The 23,102-nt window shown below is 46.1% G+C and overlaps 1 protein-coding gene across 5 annotated transcripts; it reads right to left on the bottom strand.

Moving 5' to 3' along the window:
* Nucleotides 1-40: 40 nt before the first annotated feature.
* On the bottom strand, nt 41-22,607 carry LOC104016957 (cullin-associated NEDD8-dissociated protein 1-like). 5 transcript variants are annotated; one of them, XM_087745226.1, is made up of 15 exons: nt 22,398-22,607; nt 19,300-19,443; nt 15,187-15,341; nt 13,292-13,415; nt 12,405-12,661; nt 11,724-11,829; nt 10,887-11,035; nt 8,484-8,776; nt 6,915-7,116; nt 4,224-5,729; nt 3,766-3,861; nt 2,901-3,070; nt 2,618-2,782; nt 1,760-1,867; nt 41-1,541 (listed from the first exon to the last, which is right to left on the bottom strand). In XM_087745226.1, the coding sequence occupies exons 1-15, from the start codon at nt 22,463-22,465 to the stop codon at nt 1,314-1,316; spliced, it is 3,771 nt and encodes a 1,256-aa protein (XP_087601352.1). In that variant the 5' UTR covers nt 22,466-22,607; the 3' UTR covers nt 41-1,313. The 5 variants fall into 5 exon arrangements, 4 of the variants coding, with proteins under 4 accessions (XP_087601352.1, XP_087601353.1, XP_087601354.1 ...); XM_087745227.1 differs by having other exon boundaries at nt 6,975-7,116; XM_087745228.1 differs by lacking the exons at nt 19,300-19,443; nt 22,398-22,607 and adding an exon at nt 18,532-18,604.
* Nucleotides 22,608-23,102: the final 495 nt, after the last annotated feature.

The raw sequence follows: 23,102 nt of genomic DNA, 5'->3' as shown, positions 1-23,102 counted from the left end.
TGTCACTGTGATAGCAAATGAATTCAGGAGTGCACGCAGCTTCACAAGTATATTTTTATTTTTTATACCACTCAAACAGAATGGATGTTCTTTCACACGGCACTATAAATTACTTTTCACATCAACCACTCTGTCAAAAAAGGAGAAATGAAAGCTTATTACAGCTCCATGGCTACAAGAAGTGTGTCATGGTGGCCTTGTCCTCTAATTTGCTGTTACGTCCTCTCTGTCTCTTAAGGCTTTTTTTCCCCTATGCAAAGCAGGATTTGAACACAACAGCCACTACAGAGTAAGTTTTCAAATGACAGAAGGGTCAGTGCAGGCTGCTTGCGCCTCTGGCTACTGACTTTCACCTCTCTTTCTTTTGTGACGCTAAAATACTGAATACCAGCTTTCCTGCCAATGCCTGCTGCTGCTCAGTGACCAGAGTTCAGCGTAGATCAGTGCCTTCGCGGCTGGTTGCTCAACGCGAACACCGAGCTGCTCGAAGGGGGAAAGGTAAGCCTGTGTTAAAGGCAAAGGAAAGCTTAGGGTAAGGTTTGTCGCTGTAACGCAATCAAGTAATTCTCTCTTTTGGAAGACGGCTGGTTGAGGTATTTTGCAGTCAAAACTGTAACAATGGAAGTCAAGCAATAATGTGCTCTCCAGTGTTCGGGCGATGCGAAACTGAACTACCGGTGCCTGTTTTGGGAATCGGGCGCCAGGTGGAAGGCCGGGGAGTCTGGGTAACGAGCTACCCCCGCGCAGCTCCTGCAGCTCGGCTAATGCAAGTCTCCTCTTTTTGAAACAGGGCCTATGGTTACAATGCTCATCGCTAATTAAAGATGTGACTTCTAGTTTTTAGCCATTTTACTTAGTGAAACAATATAAATACATTCTTCAGGCAATTTGGGGTAGAAAGTGCATGTGCAGTGGCTAAAAAAAACACTTTAAACTATTTTTCTTTGTACTGCAGTAAGGAAATGTTTCAGGCAGTAGTTTCCATTTTTCATGGAACCAAGCTCAATTTCGATTGCTTTGTACACCCCTTAAAAACTTGCTGAAAAATGAGAATACTCTTCTTCCAGCCCCTCCCCTGCATAAGGATGCATTTCCCATCCCTCACGTATCTCGTTAAATTCAGCGAGGTGTCTGATGCAAGCGCAGCTGGAACCAGCCATTTTCTCCTGTTGGTTGGTGCCCAGAGACTTGCAAGTGGCTATTGCAGTAGAGACCAGCTCGATGATGTTCTTCCTTGCCCCGTCGGTGGCGTCCCTGTTCGGCTGATGCATTGTGAGGGCAGGAAGGTGGTGGAGTAAACAGGCAGATCTTGCTTAGCTCATGTCCATCGACTCTGAGGTGGGCAGGGAAGCAGAATCTTTCTGAATGCTTTCAAAAAGTGACGCCATTTCAGGATTGGATCTGATCTGAGAGGAAAACTCAGCCATCACTGGACTTTTCTCTACTTCAGGGATGGTCAGGAGAGCAGCTACTGCTCTCATGGCGGATCGCTTCAGTTCATCCTGCTTCTCAAACTCCTGTTTCACGGAACCAGCTTTTACCTACAAATCCAAAGCACCGTTTTTAGTTGGCGTTTAGAAAAGACAGTAGAGGCACAAAGAATCGGACACGCCAGCAGGGACAGAGACAAGCAGATTATTTCCTAACCGGAGGAGTGTGGGGAGTGGGCTGCTCAGAAGCAGTGACGGAGAAGGCTACCAGCACAGGTGGCTTTGTGGCAGAACCCACCCCCAGTGCGTCACACTCCGCCAGATCTTACCTTTGTGGAGCAAGTTGCCCGGAGTGGCTCAATCAGTCGCTCGAGCCGTTGCAGCACGGGATTTGGACAGAGTGTGGACAGCCGAGCCAACATTATGAAAGTCAGCATCTAGACAAAGGAGGAAAGACAGAACAGGCGTTGCTTCACTGCACCCTCCGATCCCCCGGGCTTAGAGCGTGGATCCTCTCTGCTGAAGCCCGTGTGGTTCTGCCTGGGGTGTCGTGCTGTACCCACACAGTGCTGAGTTTCTTTGCACTTGTGCAAGGGGTTTTAGGAAGAGCTGTGGTCGTATTAGAAATGCACCCGCTGGCAGCCAACGTACAAGAGTTTCCCAGCTGGGTGCTGGTCCCAGGTGCATGGGGTGCCCTGCTCTCGGGTGTCGGTAAAGGGCTGACAGCCTTTGAGAGAAATGGCAACGTTCAGCACAGGGATCGTGCCACTGCTGTACACGTGTCGAAGTGGAGGTAAATCAAATGATAGTATGAAAAGGATGTAGCGCTTCCTATTAAACTGAGGCCATCAACAATGAAAATGCTAAATTTTTTTTCAATATAATGTCATTGGCCACACTGAGCAAGTGACAATCATAAGTTTAAAGGCAGAAGGAACTTATTTTAGACTTTGGTAAATTTCCTATAAAACCAGCTACACCAGGGTTGCATTTTCAAGGCCACCACAGTCAAACTAGAGCAGACAATGTCAGATGAAAGGCTGCAGCAGCTGCAGAGAACAGTAAACGGCATGGCAGGGGCACTCTGTGCTGTGGCGACACACCAGCTCAATTCAAGCCCAGACCCCCAGAGAATGAATAACATCAGTGCCGTCACCACCCTCCAGCAGTTAAGGCACAGCATCTACCCGAATGTCATAGTGATCCTTCAGTCCATCCTCCACGTGGTTCAGGTACTCATAGATATCCAGTCGGTCAAGGCAGCTTTCCAGCAATGTATACATGCACTCAAAAGCAGCTTTCCTCACGTCAAGGCCATCATCCACTGTGTGCTTGAATGGCCCCATTTCTACCTTAAACAAGAAAAAAAATACAGCTGTCACCTAACAGCAGACAGGGCGACAGCTTCATCTCAGCTTCACACGCGCTGAGTCACTGCCGTATTGCACCCAAGCCGAACTACTGACATACCTCCCGGATGAGTTCCCTTCTGACCTTCGTTTCGTTATACAGGCTGGGGAGAACTGCATTTAGTAAATCTCGGATTAAAGAGGGTTTGTTGTGAGCAGCAGAATTAAACATGGCTAAAGCCACACGTCGAACATTCAGGTCCGGATCCTGAAGAGTTTTTAAGAAGTCACCTGTGGGATAAGAACACACCCGTCAGTCCTGCTGCAGTGTTTTAGAAGTATTTTAAAACTATATCACAATGTATTTCAAGGAGCCTGGTTATGAAAGCACCTATAGTAAAATAACTCGAGGGGCACAGTCTAACAGAGACATTAGAGGTGCTTTCCCTGCCTTCATTTGGGATACAGTAAATGGAAGAAACATGACTTTCCTGCATTTGGGCATAAAAACAAACCACCTGATTCTGGCTACCTCATCCTACAGTCAAATCAGAAGCTTTGGTATTCAAGGAAGTTGGTTTTGTTTTTTTCTTGCTCAGATCTCATCTGCTCAGACTCCTCTGAAAGACAAGGCCCAGTTTTATACAACAGTTCTGAGATGTAGGCTCCCTAGACATAAGACCCTTTTAATGTAGGTTGTATTTTACAAGATCCTTGTTGTGGGATGCTTGAATCGTAAGTTCAAACACAGAAGGAACTTACGCTCCCTAAAAAACTGTCGCCAGTAGAACATGCCCAAGAGCAAGGTATCAGAGCATTTAACAAGGACTCACGTGGCAGCGTTGCTCTGTAATCCCAAAAGCAGAGAAACATGGATAAAAACTGGATTAGATGAGGTTCACATAGGTGTGAAAAATCCCCGAGCTGCTAACGATGCCTAACGCATCGCATGTTCCCAGCTCACACTGCTATTCGTACTAGCCTACCTATGCAGCCTTTCAGGAGAGCATCGATAGGCTGAGGCTGGTCTGCAATTGTAAATTTGATTGCAGTTACCACCGTGCTCCGGGCATGTGGAGAGCCTGCGATGAAGACAGAAAGAAAAACCAGTGGAAGATCAAGAGACAAAAGCATTGCTGTAATTTTGACGTGCATATTCTGCTTTTGGTCACGTTACACATGCATTGAAGAGATAAGAGAACAGAGGATTTGTCTTAACCTCCTTGTTTAAATTCTGCCCCAGCACAACCTCCATGTGCACTCCCTGTTCCTAACACCCTCCTGCACCCTGTGCAACCCAGTGCTCCTCCTTGCAGAGATCCCTCATTTCCTTCTCGCCTCTGCAGACTGGCTTTGCTCCCTGTTGAACCCACCAGCAGTTTACAAGAGGAGTTTCCAGCAAAACAAGGCATTTCCCCACTCTCACCATTGCCCTTCCCATTACCTGACGACAGCTGTTTTTTCAGCCGGGGCAGCAGCTCAGAGGGATTCACCAAAGTCAGCTTCCCCAAGCATTCAGCCACCACGTTGCGCGTCCCTTCCTCTGTGCACTCACAGTGCTTGAAAAGCAGAGCCCAAATATCCTCCACGTAAGGTTTGATGCCATCGGCCGGGGAGGAGCTGATGACTTCTTTTAGAGAGTGCAGCAGGAGGTACTGTCGCTTGGGCTGGCTTCCGATCTCTTTCAGCATGAAGGGAAGATACTCCTTAAGATTCCCCACGCTGATGTTCCCCAACGCATAGGAAGCAGCGGATTTCACCTCTTCGCTGGGGGAAGTGAATGCTTCCAGGATGACGGTTTTGAGCTCTCTCTGAGCACTGAGGTTCATGGTGCGCCCCATCTCTGCCAGTGAAAGGAAAGCTAGCACTTTGACAGCAGAGCTGGACTTGGGGTTTTTTACATCCTGGATAAACTGGTTCACTGTCGCAGGGGCTTCCTTTGGGCAGGCTGAGGAAAGGGCTGCCACGCACTTTGCAACAGAGTAATACGCCTGTTTGTGTAACGTCACTGATGCCCCGGCTGAACCTGAGGAGTAAATAGGTGCAGTCAGCTGCTTCATCAGCTCCGAGTAACCCATGGTGGCTGTCTTCGTCAGAACCAGCGCCTGGAAGAAGTCTATGATAGCGTTCAGTGCCCCTCCTTGCAGCAAAGGCGAGTGGACAAGTTGAAAGATTTCAGCAAGAACTGAACCGCTGATCTTAGAGATGCAGGATGGATAAACCTTAGCTAACGTAGTAAGGAACATGATAGCCACCTGGGAAACATGCATGTCATTCTCAGTAATTAAAGCGGGGAGCTCCGTTAGGACAGACTCTATCATGGCAGGCTTGAGGCTGTCGCTGTAGTTCTTCACCAGGATGTCCAGAGCAGTCAGAGTGCTCAGTTTCAAGGCACGTTGATTCTTTCTCAAGAAGGAAGCTAGAATGGGGAAACCTTCCCCTAGAATGGGTCTCAAATCTATTTTAAGTGGAGAACTAGCAATTAAAGTCAATGCTTTGACTGTTGTCAATCTGGTGATTTCATTTTTGAGCCTCTCCAGAAATATCTTCAAGGTTGGCTGGAGATCAGTGCTTAAATGGTCTCCCAGATTGTAAATGATTTGTCCCATGCAGGAGATGGCACGCTCTTTCACCTCCTGGTCGATGTCAGCTGCCTTCAGTCGCTTCAGAGTACCAGGGAAAAGGTCCTTCACATAGGGCTTGGCATCAAAAGTGCAAGATTTGTCCAAAGGCCTGATAACTTTCACAAGTTGCTGAGTAACGAGCAGAGCTTCTGAAGTGATCTTATAAAAGGGGTCTCCAATACAGGTCACAACAGGAGGTAGCAGGCTTTTGATATGAGGATGAAATACCTCCGGCCGGTGGTTGCAAAGAAGAACATGAAGGAAAGCCAGTGTATCAATCCTCATGTTGGAGGAGCTGGATTTATCGGCCAAGGAGAAAACAATACCTAAGCAGAAGAGACAAGAATGACTGCTGTCTTATTTCATCAAGTGGTTTTTACCAACCCAACTTCCCCCCTCAAAAAATGGACACAACCAGAATCTGTTTTCTTTCTTTCCTCTCCCCACCCAAAAGATACATGCCATTAAAGAGAGCTACTCTCCTTGACGTCTTTCTGCTTTCCAGGAAGTACCAATTCAGACATAGCTGTTCTTTGTAGCAGTACCGGTTGGCTGGCTACGAAAACTTTTTAAAAAGTTAATTCGAAAAGTCATTCTGGGCTGAGACGAGAAGGGATGGTTAGTCAAGTGCAAATAAGCATGACAAAATGGCATGAAATTAAGACTGGAAAAGCCTAGTCTCAACAACAGGCACTCCAGGCAGCAGGAATGCCCCTTCATGAGTTTTTCCTTCATACTTCCGTGGCCAGTCTTTAGAAAAACAAAAAAGAAAAGAAGCAGGGGCTCTTATGTTTATCTAGTTTTACAACTTCTGTTACTGTTGTTTGGAACATAACTGTGGACCACTGAAGATGGACCGCCTTCGCAGAAGGGAGGTAATTCCAAGTCCAATTTCTGCGGCACATATTTATGTTTCCCAGAAGACTTCATGAGAAACATTTACAACAATACTGCATGCCACCCCTGAAGTCATACCTGACTCTTGGTTTGAATGTTTTTTCTGAATCTATTAATTCATAAGAGGGAGGTGCATGGATCAGGACAAACACGGGAGACTTATTTATATTTACTATGGAGTCACACCAAAAGCAAAGGCAGGACCTTGGTATTATGAGCCTTTCAGCAGTGTGGGATGCTTCATGAACCTATAGGCAGGAAAGCTCAGAGAAAAATGTGGCTGTTCAAATAAAATAATCACTCAATACAAATAATTTTTAAAAAGACATTACATTTTGTAAAAGAAAATGCCCCTCGTGTCTCAGCAGGCTAACAGCATAATTCCAACTAGTTTCAAAGGAGACTGTAACGGGCCCTCCTAAAAGCATCTCTTCAGGGGACTGCAGAAATTAACTTGATATTCTTGTCCTGGCTTTCAGTGGTAGACAGAAGCCAGGACTGATCTGGGAGCTGCTTAGCACATCAACATGGAGCAGAACTTGATGTGTATGTCCTGATGCTGAGCAGAGATAATATACAGGAATAAAACTGGAACACGCAGGCAAGGAGCATACATGTTAGGAATGGATTGAGCCAACCCTGCTCCTTCACCCCCGGATCACGGACAAGTTTACCAGGGACTAGTGCAGGGATGTGATCTGCCAGGCAACCAGGAAGAACATTGGCCAGTTCTGTCAGGAGGCTGAAACAACCCTGTCTTGATTTGATGCTCTTTTCTTTGAGCTGCTTGTGCAAGGCCTTGACGATGTTGGGGACCTGCAGTTTGGAAAAGAAAACCAGAAGGAAACACATCAGTCATCCCAGCTTCCAGGGCACAGAGCTATGCTACCAAAGCAGCTCGCTCAGGTGAGCCAGAGGCCCTAACAGTACAGCAAGAGAACGAACAGGAAGACAGCAAGAAACAGTGCTCCTGTTCACCAGAGGAGAACAGACTTGGGAGAGATTACAAGACAGTGCACGTGAAGAAAGGATACATGAACAGAAGAGCTGGAGGGGACTTTATTCTTCTTTTCTGTATTCTACAAACAGAAGTTGCTGAAGTTGTTGTTATCCCCTAACACAAAAGCTTAAAGAAACACAACAAAATGATCAGACCAGGACACACTGCTAAAAGAGCTTAGAGTTTTATGATTCCTTCCTGGTCTGCTGTTTAAGGATCTAGTCCCATCACTATATTTAAACTTGGACACCCTGCCAGTGTTTCAGTGGGATCAAAAAACAAATCACAGGGCTGAGGTGCAAGTTATTTAAATAAATATCTTGTAAGATGTAAGATGATTAATCAGTGATGTAATTACATTTTGGCAGGGATTTTAACGCTCCTGCTTCAAGGACTCACCAGTAAGTAGTAGCATCGGCCAGAAAGAGCTGCTTTCACAGTCATGCTACTCTATAACAACATGGTTATTTCCAATGTTTCTTTTGTTGTCTTCTAAAATGGCATGTGTGGACCACAGCGTTAGCGAGGATCCTGGGCTAGACAGAGCCCTGATCAGCATGTGTGGCTAAATTATTCTGACTGTAATTACTCCAGCATACTTCTGAATTAAAGCAGTGCATCAGCAAAATTGCTTCCACTATTGTTTGTATGATCAGCGGTGATGTGCAGACTGCGTGCACAACCACAGCAAGCTACCCTGGAAGCCAGTGGCTGTTTTCCCATAATGAACCAAGTTGCATGCTCTCACACGCCTACTGACCAGATCCAAACCTTACTGAGCTTCCAGTGCCTTACTCTGGTACGCTTCTACCACGATGTACTCAATGAGTTTCCTGAACAGCAGCTGGAGTAACTGTCAGGCAACAGTATGACACCTCACCAAAAGGCTAACTTGTCTCATACACAGTCTGCAAACACATGCCAGAGCCTAGTGGAGGGGGGCAATGCAGGTTATACCTCAGCACTCCTGCACTGGCTCAGCGCTCTCTCCCTGGGAATGGTGGGAGACAAACAGTAAATGGTCAGCCCTCAGGATTTAGCCCCCTCTAGGGGGAGCCCCCCAAGGGCTCCTTCAGCTCGCAATGTTCTCAAGCTTAACTACTACGCATATTCATCGGTGGCATGGTATGTACTTCTCTTCATTGCCTTCTGATTTAATCCAGCCCGCCATCTCCTCACGCACCTGGTTCTGAAGCATTGTCAGGGGAACGTCATCTTTGCCAGAGGCATCTGAAGCATGCAGCCAGCTCTGGATGGGAAGCGTTTGCTTCAGCAAGGAGATATAAGCACTGAAGATGTCAGCTTTGACATTCTCCTCCCTCTCTTTGAATCTGCTTATCAAGACCGGGGAAAGAGTTTTGTAGAAGTCCTGAAGGAGATCGTGCCTGCTGCTGACAATGGCCTCCAGGCACTTTGCTGCAGACCTGCGGACTTTCCAGCTGATGTCATCATCGTCGCTGTACTCATCATCGCTTTCTGGAAAGAAGACAAGGGAAAACAAGGTGCACCATTATGAGAAAACCGGAGCTAGAGGATCACTTGATCCTCAGAGCTTCCCTCTCCAGCTGACCAGACAAACAGATGCCAGTAATTCACACACATTGGGGAACGTGAAGTTGTCCAGAATAGCCTGTCCCTACAGACATCATTACCAGCCAACATGACCCAGGGCTGCCCTGTGTCAGATTATTCTGTTCCAAGCAAGAGCTGATGGAGAATAAACCATAATGTTACTACCCTTACTGTCCGCTTCAGCTCAGGCATCAAGGCTTTTGTTTTGAAGGGAAAATGAGGTTCTCGGGTTTTAAAGCCAGAAATACATAAATATTTGTCTTAGCAATTCCTGAATGGCACAAAACAGTTTAACAATTTACTATGTTATTGACAGCACATTTAACATATTCTCCAGGAAGCCGGCCATGATCTTACCCCAATTAGTATGAAAGTAAACAAAAATGCCTTTCTTTCAGGGAACTTGTTCTAACTTTTGCTCTTAGCTGCCACACTATATGAAACTGTAAATAGAGACATTATGAAATGTTGTGTATAGCTAACAGGCATTAAAGGTACCCCTCCTATCTGACCAAGGCTCAACATTCACTTCAAAGTAAACATGATTCAGAAAATAAGTGAAAGGTCTCTTTTGAAGACAGTATCAGATTGCTTTCACTGATGACTAAGACGTTTCTAGTGGTAGACCAAGATGTTTTTACTGGTGGCACTTTTAAGTGTTCAGGATTGTAGCTTTGCTTTCTTCTGCTACAAAGTAGTAAAAAATAGCTACCTTATAATAAAAATATAATTGTGTGGCTGCTATGTTTGTAGGCTGAGTTAAGTTGCCCTGAAACTGTTAAATCAAAATTGCAGGCTTTCATTTAAAATAGCAGTTAAGCATATACCTCTTCTTGCAAAAAAAAGCAACAAGCCTCACAAAGAGGGGCACGAGTATAGGCTCTGCAGCCCCTAAGTGACTGCAAAGACAAGCTTGGGCTGGCTGTTGTGCTCAGGAACAGTGTGTCTATGTGGAAAACACCCTATTAGACGGAAGTGTAAGAGGAAGCAACACAGAAACCAAGAAAAAACTGGAGCCTGACAAAGCAGCGTGGTTCTGACAGACCCTGGCAGGAGCGCTGGCTGCGACAGCCTGGAAGTACTGCTTGCTTGCCTGACCTCCCCTATGACCAGGGAAAACAGGAGTTTGTCCGGTCTTGTAAATAAGTGAGACGATATCAAAGATTTCTGATTCCTTTTCTAACCAGAGTAAGCTACAAATGCTGGCTAGCTGCCTGGTTAAAAAAGGTAACACTGTGTAACATCCCAGTAGATGCAGTAAGAGGCTAACTGTTTAACTGCAATTTCTAGATCTGCCTGTAATATCTTTCTTTTCAAGAAATCCCCTTTTGTCAGGACCCCAGTAAGGAGCCCTCGCTCTCACATAAGCCTAAGCCTACTAGAGCTAAACTATGAGGACAGACAGGAACTGGTGTTACAGCTGCATTCAAACACCTGGTGTCCCCACCCGAGGTTTGGACAAGCCAGAGAGCAGGCAAGAGCGGCAGCATTCACACCTTCCCTTGAAGTACAAGCCATGCATATCACGTCAACTGCTCGGAGCAGGGGTCTGAGATCTGCCTGGCAGGCTGCAAGCAGCACCAGCACCTCTGGGAGCACAAGGGAGCGTTTCCAACAATCAGGATGGTGGAGTGGCTGCTCCTCAGGATCTGCAGGCGTTAAGCCTGGCTGCTTGCTGGATGTGCTCTCAGAAACTCCTGCAGTCAGCAGGCACAGGAAAAACAGTAAGCTAAGCTAGTTCAGAGTTCAAGTTTCGGTGTTTTCACTGTCACCTAAGGCAGGCAGAGATCTGAGGACCCTGTCTGAAAAAAGTAAAACTAACAAACTCAGAATTACTGCTGGAACTTTGCACATACAGCTATATTACCATTGGTAGATTAAAATAACCCATTTAGAAGAACTGACTGTCTTGAAACAGATCTGAAAATTAACATCACAGAGGGTGAGAAAGCAGGAAGGGGAGAAATGTTAACCCAGTGTTCTGCTGAGCACAGTCATCCTCACAAGCAGGCACCTTGCTCTTCATCCTCCCCATTTTCAGTTTCCATCATCTCCTCCTCTTCCTCCTCCTCATTATCATAGTTGTAGTTTGGGTCAAAGGTGATGTACTTCAAACATAACCCCATCACATTAGGGATGTGAGGGTCAATTTCCTTTGGGCACCTATCACGACAAATAAAAATACTAAGAGTTAATAAATTAAAGACTAAGCAATTTTACATATCCAATAACATAATTCATCTCAAAAGGATCCCAAAATGCTTTACAGACTATATGAACATTTTGTTAACATGAATTAAACCAGAGCCGCTCCTTCCTGCTGTGCACAAAGCAAGATCACATTCCCCTGGAAAGGATGCAATGATTTCTGTAAGGAAAAAAAAAAATAATAAATTGCCTTCACCACCTGGTTGAACCCTCCCTTCACGGGAGAAAACCTCAGCAGCTCTGCAGGACTCCTTTTCCCAGACAAGCTGTAAACATTTGACCAAACAACAGGAGAGCTGCAGCTCAGCAGCTTTTCTGCCTGAGCCCCCTTCCTGCCTCCCACTCCCTCCACACACCAGGAGTGAGGCAATTCCCTCTTGCTGAGGAATCCTCCAAGGACAAGGAAAACTCCCACTCCTGCAAAACCAATACAGAAACACACACTCTCTCATGTTGAGGTAAAATAGCTCATAACTCAAGCCCATCTCTGTGTGTAAAGAAGGGATTTCATTTGTGAACTGTCTGTCCCAACCGGAGTGTATATAGGAAGGCACTCAACCCTGGATGCTGAATGTATAGATATTTACAGAAGGAGGACACTGACGCACAGGACGGTGCACAGTTGTTCCTCAAGGACACGCACCTTCTCACAAAAGACTCAAAGGCCTGAAAGCAGTACTCTCTCAGCTCGTCATCTTCCACGTTACAGTACTGAACAATCAGAGGAATTATCTTCTCCAGATGTTCTCCTGGGAAAGACAAAGTAAGCAGCAGTGAAAAATCATTCCAGCCTTCACTCACCCGAGCAGCTAACAGTTCAGCCATCTGCCACTTCCTTCGTGGCAGAGCATTCCTCCCCTGGACCTCACGGTCCAGCCTTCCAGGGATTTTAAGCAGACGACCCCTGCTCCCTGTCTTCAGCCCCTTGCTGGTACTTCTGTCAAGGAAAGAGCTGTGATTAGAAATTTTCTAGGACCTAATCTCAGCTCTGGCAGATCTTTTAGACAAGTAATACAATATGCTGCCCTCCATTTCTCCTCTCATTTAAAATGGGGTGAATCCACTGACCTAATTCACAGAGGTGTTAATTCAGAGCAGGGAAGCACTGCAAGACCTTGAGATGAAATCACTATACAGAAGGGCAGCCAGAGAGTTACTCTGGTGTCTCCTCCCTTCCAAGTGGAGATCAGAGCGCCAGGTCAGGACCACAGAGGGAATCACAAAGCGCAAGCCACTGATACGTTAGGAACAGAGTGAACACACTTCTTTTACCACTAAAAGGAGCTGCTCTAAAATGCATGCACGTTTCCCAGCGTTGTCTCACCTATGCGGTGTCCAGCCTGCCTACTGATGCCAGCGACACACTGAATGTATGTCCTGGTAGTAGAAGTAGACTCATTCCTCTTCAGCTCGGCGAGCAGATGCTCTGTGAGCTCTGAGAAGATGTTTCCGCTGCAGGTCAAGACAAGATGACCCAAGGCAATGATGGCCCTTTTACGTACTGCCAGCCTGGGGCTTGTCAGCTGGGGAAGGAGGCAGTTCAGAATGGAGGAATGGAAAGAGTAGAGTGTTCCCCCTAGTCTGCAATCAACAGCACAAGACAGAAGTTGAAAGTCAAAGCCTCAGAGAAAAAGCCCTCTTGCCAGCAAAAAATGTAAAAATCCTTCAGCAAGACTTAATGCATGTTGTGGGGAGAGGAAAAGGGTAGCTTTGGCATTTTGGTCTGTATAACACAGGGAGAGGTTATTTGTCTCCATCATGGAGGAGTTTGATTTTGACAGTGTCCTTCTGGATGACCTGGGTGTTTGTCAATAATTTCCTGCATGCAGTTGACATATGACACTGTCACTCTGACTTATGTAACAAGAGAAAGAGGCATCCAGAAAAAAAAAAAATGCATGTGTGATCAGATCACAGGGCTAAAATAAACTTCCCTGCTTTGCCCTCTCCCTCCCTACGTTTGTTTGAACTGAGCCTCTGTGGGATCCATCACCAATGTTACTGCTATTCCCAAGCACAGAAGGGCTCAGCATGTCGTCTCTCATCTCTGCTGGAGAATCTGCTCTGCTGAGACATTAGCCAGTGGCAGCCAACCCAAATCCTTTATTTTTAAGTCCTCGTAGTAGGATTAGGGAAACACAGAAATCAAAAGCAAACACATGCATGCAGCCCCCTGCCGTACACAGCTGCCAGAAGGAAATCCTTTCGTACCTGCTCAGCATATCTGACAGGATGTCAAGAGCCTCCAGCTGCACAGATACATCCTCCTGCTTGCCAATGGCTCCTGTCAGCTGGGCTGTGATCTTTTTGCACACATTTGCTGTCATAGTGGAGCCTGCAAGAGAGAGATTTTTCCCCACTGTCAGTTAAAAGGAAGTCTTTTTACTGCTAAGAACCGTTTAATCCCTCCTACATTAGAAAAAAAAGAAATCACCCCTGGGAGACCTAACCAGAATAGCAGTCAACCAGCTTTTGTTTGAGATGGTGGATACACACTGCAAACAGCGAGGTGTCTGCCTCTGCGGTATGATGCATTAACTATTTGGAAGAAGCTTCTCTTCTTGGAGAGTGTCTTTTATCCTAAAACGGCCTGGCTGTCTCACAGGCAGCTCCGAGGCCCATGCAATGCAGGGAGCGGAGGTGGGTGGGAAGGTTCTGGCATGTTTTTTTCCCTGTTTTTACCTTGAAAATGTTCAGTTTCAACACATTGAGGTTTTCTCCATAGGAAGAGCAGTCTTCACAGAAAGTGTTTCTCAGCTCCATGATGAAATTTAAGGGTAGAACTAGATAAATATGTTGCAAGATAATATGTAACTCAGCTTCAAGAACCTGTTGAGATTACAACCGCAGTCTAGAATCACAATCTCCTACAGTCTAGATCAATGTCTAGATACAAGTTTAGTCTTCGTGCTGGGGTGTGCCTGTCCCAACACCGATTTTTGTTGTGTTTTTTTTCCCAGCTGGTTCAGTGCAAAGCATAAGCAGCTTCAGATTCCACAAAACTTTCAAAGGGAGGAAGAATTGCTTCCCACACCATTCTGAACAGCCTCCGTGACACAACAGAGACAAAGCAGAAGTGGAACATCCTTGGAGCATCATTAACTGCTGTACAACACTGAGAGGGGAGCCTGCCTCAGGCACACGCTGTTTCTTGGACTATTATTTCAAATCTTCACTTTGCTCGAGACAACACCACAGCAACAGCAACCATGCAGAGTGGGGCTTAGGGTGAAGACAGCACAGGGGAGGATGTTCAACCTCTCCATTTTGCAGCAAACCCACGATGCTTTTGCTGCCTTCTACCCACACAGTGTCAATCCCAACCCTTAAGGAGATGACTTATCTGTTGATACCCTAAAACAGTTTCAGTTCATGTGATGTATGTTAAATAAAGAATCTTGAAAGGATGGCTCACAAGAGCTTAACATTTTGCAGAAATTGAGAGAGGAGTTCAGCAAGTATTTGCATACTAATTCTAGTTCTCCTCCCAACCTAACATCCAGCAGCCTGGCAGCACTGCCATGGCCACCCACCGTGAAGGAACAACAGATACATGAGATGGCTGCAGAGGAAACTTAAATCTCTGGGAGGCTCAGGTATCTCCTGAATAGCTGCTGCATTTTTGGGATAAGTAGTTCCAAATGCAGGAGAGGCAGCCAGGGTAGCTGTGGCAGTCAGAAGACTCGGTCCAGCCGGGCTGTGGACAGGAGGTGGTGCAGTGCTGGCACTGCTGAGATCGCAGAGGGTAGGGGCATTGCTGATGTGGAGACCAACGGCCCTGCAAGACTGCCCGAACAGCAATATCTTGACGGACACTGAATGCTTTAGGATTGCTGCAAACAAAAATGGATTTCTCCAAGAACTCAGATGCAGTTTCAGACTTAAGTATCCTCAGGGTGACCAGCTCAAGTTTTCATTTCATCCCATCTTTAATCACATCAGTGTCTCAACTTCTACTATCTCTCCTCCTTATTTCATTACTTGTCCTCTAGCAGGTGAATGAGGAATCTGTAACTTTTAGGCCTTGACCTGCACGTTTTGCTCTGTTTCCCAAAGGCTGTGACTCCCTATTGCCTCAGTCTGACAAACAGGGGCAGACATTTTACCTGTAGAAGCTGGTGGCAGCTCGGAGATGACTGTTTTCAGTCCGATACTGGAGATATCCCGCAGCTGTTCCTTGTCAGATAACATGTTTGTACACAGCGTATCCACAATGGTTTCCACCTGGTACTCCTTCACCTTGCCAACCAGCGGGCCCAGACTGTGGGAAGAGAAGCCAGTCAGAATGAAGAGGAAGAGGGATGCTCTCCACCATCAAAAGGGGTGCTCGGGCTCACTCCTCCTCCTTAAAGGCAGCTCAGCACCAAGTGCAAATATTACCAAAACATCAGTATCAAGTACCGATATCCTGCAGCACATCGTGTTCCTAGGTTTACATACCCTGCGTTGTTGCCTCAGTTAACTTTATATCAGACTTCAGTGAATTTTAGATCAGATTTGTAGGAGGACATTTCACATCACCTACTGCAAACATGAGGCCAGTAGTTATCTTACTGGAAGGGGCAGCTCAGAAATTATGACACAATGAATTTGAACCAAAGCAACCACGTTACACAGAGTAATGGTAAAATCCACAGTCAGATTTTGGAAAAAAACAAAAAGAAACCAACCATCAAAATCTGACTTTCAGGAGGAAATGCCAAATGGGTTTTCACAAACAATTAGCTACCTATTGCCCTCTGCAGTGTGCATGAAAACCTCTACCTGAGTCAAGGCTCAGAATTACAACACAGGGAAGACCACTCCTTTTCCCCTGTGCTTTTTTTTAATTATTATTATTATTAGAAATACTTTCTGTTAATAACCTACGTTTCCTGCTGGTAAGTTTGTATTCAAAATTCTGCATAGAGCATTTGTCAGTATTTGTTCGCAACTACTTATTTTTGCATCTTTACAAGGTAACTAGCTAAAATGTAAAGTATTAACTGTATTTCAGCAAGTCACGTACGACTTTCCTTCCCTAACCGGCTGTACTTAACTCTTTGAATTAAACTAAAGAATTCAAAATGCATTTGTTTTCCGTGAATATTCTGTATCCCTTACTAAGAAATTGCTGTTTCACAGATAGCAAATCTGGTTGCTAGAATTTACATGAGAAGCAAACGCAGATGAGTGGAAACATCAGACTGCATAGAAAATTCCATCTTCTTGTTTTAACAAGCATCCACAGAAAATACTTTGAGCCCGATTTCAATCCTAACAACACATCGCTCTTCTACAGGTTGAGTGAGCTTGCCCACGGCCCCATGACCCACAAGTGGCAGAGATCCATGCCCAAGCCCCCGTGGTTATGCCACTCCTCCTGTCCCACTGACTGGTCCGCCCAGATGAAGAACTGGGGCCCTAGCTTGCAGATTAACACCACTAGGCCATTCTTCATGCCCAAATCTAGAAATGGCTTTGGAGGGATTGGGATCTCAACAGAGATTTCTGGCAGATGCTATAGGTATTTTTCTGTTTCCCATGAGTCAATACCACCTTGCAGAGAAGCAGCTACTTGCTGTAGCAGTGATGTGGCTGCGCTCCAATTTCTGTGCTAGGTACAAAATGTTAGTCACTGCTTCCTTGTTCCATTTCTTGTGGGGACTAGTGAAAACTGAATGATTTGAACGGGAAAACATAGATCTTTTCCTTTGGGTTCAAAAAACATATGAGAATTGAACAGCTCCCTGTGATTCATGCGCAGCACAACCATTTTTCTAAACAGGGTTCTAGAATTTTAAAAGTACCATCATGCTGCTGTTCCAGAGCAAAAATGTATTTAAATAACCAGTTCCTGAAGGTTTCACATTTCTTTTTTCCCCCTCTCTTCCCCTTCACATAGCCAAGTGAAAATAGAAAACAGTGTGAAGGAAAGGACTAACCTGCCTCTTTGGAGTTTTGTTTTTTCTTCTTTTCACATGTACAGGAAAGAGGGACTAGAGGTTTTGGCTCTGTGTGCTGCATAATGCTAGGGCATAGCCACTGACCCCTGGGGACTGTCATCAATGCTACATGTCTATAGGGCTCAAAAGGAAAGGCTACCAGAGTACAAAAAGTGAGAGAGAGAGACATGCAGGGCTTTCAACATACCCTTCTTTCACTGAAGCTTACACACAGGAGAGGTTCTGCTCCCAACAGTCAGTGGCAAAAGTCCCTGACTTCAGTGGGAGCTGAACAGGACTGTCAAAACATTGGCCTTGATGATTTACATTTTCTTAAGAGCTTGTATGAGAAGACATGGTGCTAGCACTCTACAACGTTTATTGCTGGACACAGTTTATAAACTCCTTGTACAAAAATGCATTTCCTGTCTTCTTTTTCTCTCTTCCTTTTGGCATAGCTCCAGTAATGCAAACTGTATGGAACACCTATGCACACGTAGTTGTCTCCCTGCTGGCATACCACAACTACCCTGACAGCATGCTTAAGAAACACTATACGCGGAGTGCTTCCCAGAGAACACAAAGCAAACTCACACGCAGCCTGTTCTGTATAAAACTATTCCTAAATTCAACAATTGGGACAATAATAGCTTGTTTAGAGTCTAGAGTCTGAGTAGCTACTCTGAAGTACAAGAATTAGAAAAGAAATACTAAATAATAAGACTTCGTGCAAGTCCAAGTAGCGTTCAATCTTACACTTCAACATGCAGAAAAGAACCGATGGTTATCCCTATTTTACAGGCAGGGACACTGAGGCACAGAGAAGCTAAGGAACTCATTTAAATTGAAAAAAAAAAATCGCAGAACCAGAAACAGGGCAAGTTTTTATATGGATTTCAAATTCGTGAGTTTTTGGGTATGAAGTGTGATTTCAGCATTCCTCTGAAGAAATAAGATCATAGTTTTAGATGATAAAATCAACTGCAAGACCTCTCTAGTTTCCTAAGTTACACCTGAATCCTGATGTGGGCTGCACAGATCCACACTTGGGCCTAATCCAACTGCCAGTGTCCTTCAAACCATCACATTTCTCCTTCTTAGAGATCCTCGCCACCTGGCTGGGAATAACTGACTGGACATTAACTGTTTTAAGTACCTCCTTAAGTATAAAAAGGCAATATTACCGGTTCCATTTTGAGGCCTTCTCATTATCACATTCTGGATGAATTAGTGACTGTAATGAGTATGGACTTATTGCTAATGCAACCATAGATAAACAGACAAAGAAATTTGTACTCTGTTCAGTGCCCAACCATTTTGCTTAAAAAAATAGAATAAACAAACCCAAAGCAGGCAAAGACAGGAACGGGGCCAGAAAAAGTCAGGACAGTGGGAATCAGAAAGGGCCAAAGGTCACAGGAAAAGTACAGGGATAGAAGCAATATACGGTTAAAAAGAAGGGAATATGGATAAGATCCACAGTAGGAAAAAAATACAGGAACCCAAAGTTGTCTTTAAATGGCCCACCTTTCTGGAGCCCTGTGCGTGAACTGACCCATTCAATTTCATTTCTAGAATGAACATTCCCATTTAGATATGCTGAGGGAAAGAGACAGGAAAGAACATGTCAGCAGTAGGATCACTTCATCAGATGATTCAGTAATAAAGGAACCTTCTGACTTTTTCATGTGGATTAAAACAAAAATTGAAACGGTCAAAGGCAAAGCAACAGCACAGGCTACGCTTGGAGTCAAAGCAGGGAAAAAAGCCAAGTGCATTATAAACTTTAATGAAAACACCCTTGAAGAGCAGGATTTGAAGCTGAAATTCAAATGCCATTTTTGAAGGGCTATACACATTTAGTACCATCTCTATCAAAGACAGGACCACTGGGAAATTCAGCACTGGATTTCAAAGCCCAAGAAAGCAGAGGAACTTGATGACCAAAATTTTAAACTGGGCTTCTCTCTGAAGAAATAAAATCTTAGGCATGCTACTTTTAATATGGTAAGATTCATAATACAAACACTGAACTACTTCCAAAATCACCTACTGCTTCCACAAAGGTATCTGTATGCTCACCCTTTCTGAATATCAACGGAGAAAGAGACTGCTGTGCCCAGCATAAGAGGGAAAGCATAAGAGGGAAAGCCCAGCATAGAGGGAAACCTACAAAGGGAGGTTTGAGTAAGGTGCCAATGCTGCAGGGCCAGGCTCCACTCTAATGCACTCTCTGCAGTCCCTGACAGCCTTATTACTGCCAAGGAACATGGTAACTACTGCCGAGGCTCTTACCACTTGACAGCGAGGTTCTGTACTTCCCCATTTTTGTCTTCCAGCAATTTCAAAAGCATTTTCACAACTTTTTTCTCACTGTCTTCATCTAGTTTTATTGAATCTTTCTGCAGTTCCATCATCAGGTCGTTGGTGGCCATAAACCTGAAAGAACATATAGCAGAAGTGGACTGGCTGATATACAGACACAAATGCATTTCCTTCACATCACTTTGGACAACGAAACTTGACAATTAGTGCTTGTATGAAAACACACTTTCAAAGAGTAACTTACAACCCTTTACGTTGTCCTGAAAAATAAGGTACAAAGAATAATTGCTGTCTTACAAGTGGAAAACTCAGGTAGAGGTAGCTGGTGAAAAGGTTTTAGCTAAGGAATCTGCGAAAATGAGAAATATACCTTCTCTCTTCTCCTTAAAATACGTAACAGGGTTGGGGTAAACTAAAACTCTGAAACTGGCACCCAGCTTGTGTATTTTTTCTCAGTGACTAAATCAAGATCGTTAACTATGCTAGAAAAAAATCGTAAGTGTTTTTTTTTCACCAAATGCCAGGCCTAGGAAAACCAGTCTAGGGTCTAAAAATGCACCTGATTGTGTTCCTTCTGGCTTATTTAGCACTGATAGTATGATCCCACACATGGAGAAGGGGATCAAGCTATCAAGCTGAAAAATAAAAAAATAAAGTCATGACTCCATGCAAACTATACCTTAGAAGTTCCCTAGGCTGAATTGATTGCTATTGTTCCGCCCAGCCAGAGTTTGTTTATATCCTTCTGCTCCTGGCAGCCTTTACTAATCCAAACAGTTGTGTCATCCACACACTCGTCCTCTTTCTTTGCTTAACTCCCTCTCACAATTTGTTTTTTTTTTTTTTCTGTTCCAGAGAAACATCTTGCTACACTGAGGCATTGCTGGTGGTGGATGCAATGCTGTCAATGGCATGCAAGGCTTTTTTTGTCACTTGGATACAAAACAAATCACAGATGCTGCACCTTTGCTACAGCTTCCATTGCTGAAAAGACCTCTACAAAAGCTCTTTTTTTTCCAGGGTATGTGCACCCTTGACCACTCCAGTTCCTACTTCTGATTCTCTGCTGTCCCCTTATTAAGAAGCACTTGTCTGCTCTTCAATCCTTATCCACTGTCCAATTAATTACACTTACAATTACTTAACAATGTAAGATATTTGGCATGAAGGAACATTTCCAATTGTACTTTTTTTCTCCCATGAGCAAAACCAAGCAAGTATTTATCTTTCCAGCTTAGAAGGAAAAACAAACTCCCAGCTGACTGTTAGTCAATATAATTTTCTAACAGGGACAATATCAAAATGGATATTGAGAAGTTCTGGAAAGTATCTATTTTCCTGGGAGCAGGAAATGTAAAAGGTGTTAGTTTAGAACTCTGAGGTTCTGAGAAATATAAGCATGGTTATCGTATATTAGTTCCTTTCTAATGTTAGCCCCAGCACAGGGATGGACATCTAAAAGGAACCACAGAGAAACTCTTCCCTCTCATTTACCAAATGACACCTCCACTTTAAATTAGGCTCTGATGTAATTCATTCAGCATGTAAGAGCCCTCATGTACCAGGGCAACATTCGTGTCTTCAATCTGCAAGCCTGCTCTTGAGTAGCAAGTAGGTACATCTGGAACGAGGGACTGCTGTGCGGTTAGATATCCAGCCTGAAATCCAAACTGAGAAAAACAGAGGGACTCTGACCTATAATGTTAACAATATGCAATCTATTTTTGATTCTGCAAGAGCTATTAAGCTGCACTTGCAGTTCAATGTCTGCGTAGAACAAACATGACCAATTATGGCCACAGGCTGAACAGAGTCTTCCGCGGCAACGCATCCAGCTTTTGTCTTGCTACCTGCTGCCGTCCTGCCCACAGGACCTCGGAAGCTGGCACACAGATCCATTTATGAGAGGGAAGCACGTGAAACCTGGTCCTATAACTGGCCATGCAACTGAAGACAGATGACGGGCTCACGTTTGACCGTGTGCTGAGAGGAAATGGCCCTGGAGTATCTCTATAACATGACACATGCCCTACGTTGGGCACATCTTGTTTGGAGTATTAACCGTAAATTCTTTGAACAAAGTATTTGTGCAACTACTCCATCACTGACTTCTTTTAAAAGTACCTATTTTAACATCAGAAAAACATCAGCAGCCTCTGCAAAATCAACCTACTTTTAGGATATTGCTAACCCCTCTCTTCTAAAAGACCTTAAAAGATCAAGTCTGGCACAAACATTACCTTCCAGATTGATACTGAGAGAACGATATGCTCATGGGTGAAATCTTTCATACCTGTTAGTTTTAACAATTTTTTAACACCTTAAATATCAAGCCACTGGTCCGAAACCTAAAATGATGCCAATTTCTTCTGCTGACATAAACAAAGAGAATAAAAGAATCTTAGTCCCGTTAGGGAAGCATATTTTCCCATTGCACAGAAATAGTTCTTAAAGCAATCTGAGCACAGCCAATATCTGCAGCGTCCATCACCCAGGTTACACGGCTGCTCAGACTGGTGTCTCTCAGCCCTTTTAATGCAATGACGATCTAACCTTCTAGCGGAAAAGCAAACTAAGAAGTGTTTCAGCATTTTTGCTACCATGTTCTTCACTTGCAAAACAAATAAAAATTTGAAGGCTAGCTGTTAAGACACTTATCCCCCCTTCCACTTTGCTTGCGCCTTCACTTCCATTATGCAGTAATCTAGGCAAGGGAGGGCAACGTTGCTGGTGTCTCTACATCCCCCCCTCAGCCAGAAGAACACGGCTGGCTTGAAATGCTGTAAATAAAACTGATTAATTCCTCGGACACGGAAACATCCTGCGCACCTGCAGCTGGATTTCACCCACCGGCCGGGTCGGGTGCACCGCGCCTGCTCCTGCGGCAGAGGCTCCCCCAGTGGAAGGGGGATCCCGTGGGAGGGAAGGGACCCCCGCAGCGGGGAGGGACGCCCCCCCACACCCCCCGCAGTGGGAAGCCCCCCCGCCCGTGCAACCCCCCCGGGCCCCGAGGCGCCGTCCCCGGGTGGCTGCCGCCCGCATGGCCCGGCCCGGCCCGGGCCCCGCACCTGAAGTCCTTGTCCGTGGAGGTCATCTTCTCCAGCAGGCTGGAGATGTGGTAGGAGACGCTGGCCATCGCGGCGGCGCCGGGGCTGCGCGGGAAGATGGCGGCGGGCGCAGGGGCCGGGCACGCGCCGCCGCCACCGCTGCCGCCGCCGCCCGCCCGCTCCCCTCAGGGCCGCCGCCGGCCGGGCGCCCCCCCGAGGCGGCGGGCCGGGACGGAGGGCGGCGGCCTCGGGGGACCTCGCCGGCCGGGAGCGGGGCGGGGCGGCCCCTGCCGGCGGGGCCCGCGGCAGCCCGGAGCCCTGCGGGCGGCGGCGGCGCCAGGCCGCGTCTCCGTGCTCGGTCGGCGCTGCCGCGGGCTGCCCCGCTGCGCAAGGCTCGGCGAGGGCTGCGCACCGGCGAGCGGGGCGGTCCCCGCGCTGCGCCCTGGCCCCGCGGGGAGATGCCGGGTCCCCCGCGCTGCGGGGGCAGCTTGGGGGTCACACGCGGAGAAGGGTCGGGACGGCCACAAGCGCTGGAGCGGGTGGAGCGGGCGCCCCGGGCCGCCGGGAGCCCCGTGGGGCGGCCGGTGCTGGGCCGCCTCCCGCCAGCCCTCCGCGTGCCGGGGCCCCGCGCGCTGTGGCGGGGCTCCGCGGAACACAAAGCGCGCGGCCCGTGCAGGCGCGCGCGGAAGCACCGGCCCGCCGCCGCCGGCGGAGCAAGGGCAGCGC

This window comes from Nipponia nippon, unplaced genomic scaffold, assembly GCF_047370975.1.
Source record: "Nipponia nippon isolate SJK-2023a ecotype South Korea unplaced genomic scaffold, ASM4737097v1 scaffold_9, whole genome shotgun sequence".
NCBI lineage: Eukaryota > Metazoa > Chordata > Aves > Pelecaniformes > Threskiornithidae > Nipponia > Nipponia nippon.
Note: the sequence above shows the minus strand (reverse complement) of the source record. Positions and strands in the feature narration are given on the sequence as shown.

Coding starts and splice junctions, on each gene's coding strand:
- LOC104016957 (XM_087745226.1), bottom strand. CDS start 22,465: ATGGCCAGCGTCTCCTACCACATCTCCAGCCTGCTGGAGAAGATGACC. Junction 8,777..10,886: donor TGGGGAGGATGAAGAGCAAG/GTGCCTGCTTGT, acceptor TCTTCTTTCCAG/AAAGCGATGATGAGTACAGC. Junction 2,783..2,900: donor GAAGGGAACTCATCCGGGAG/GTATGTCAGTAG, acceptor TTCTTGTTTAAG/GTAGAAATGGGGCCATTCAA.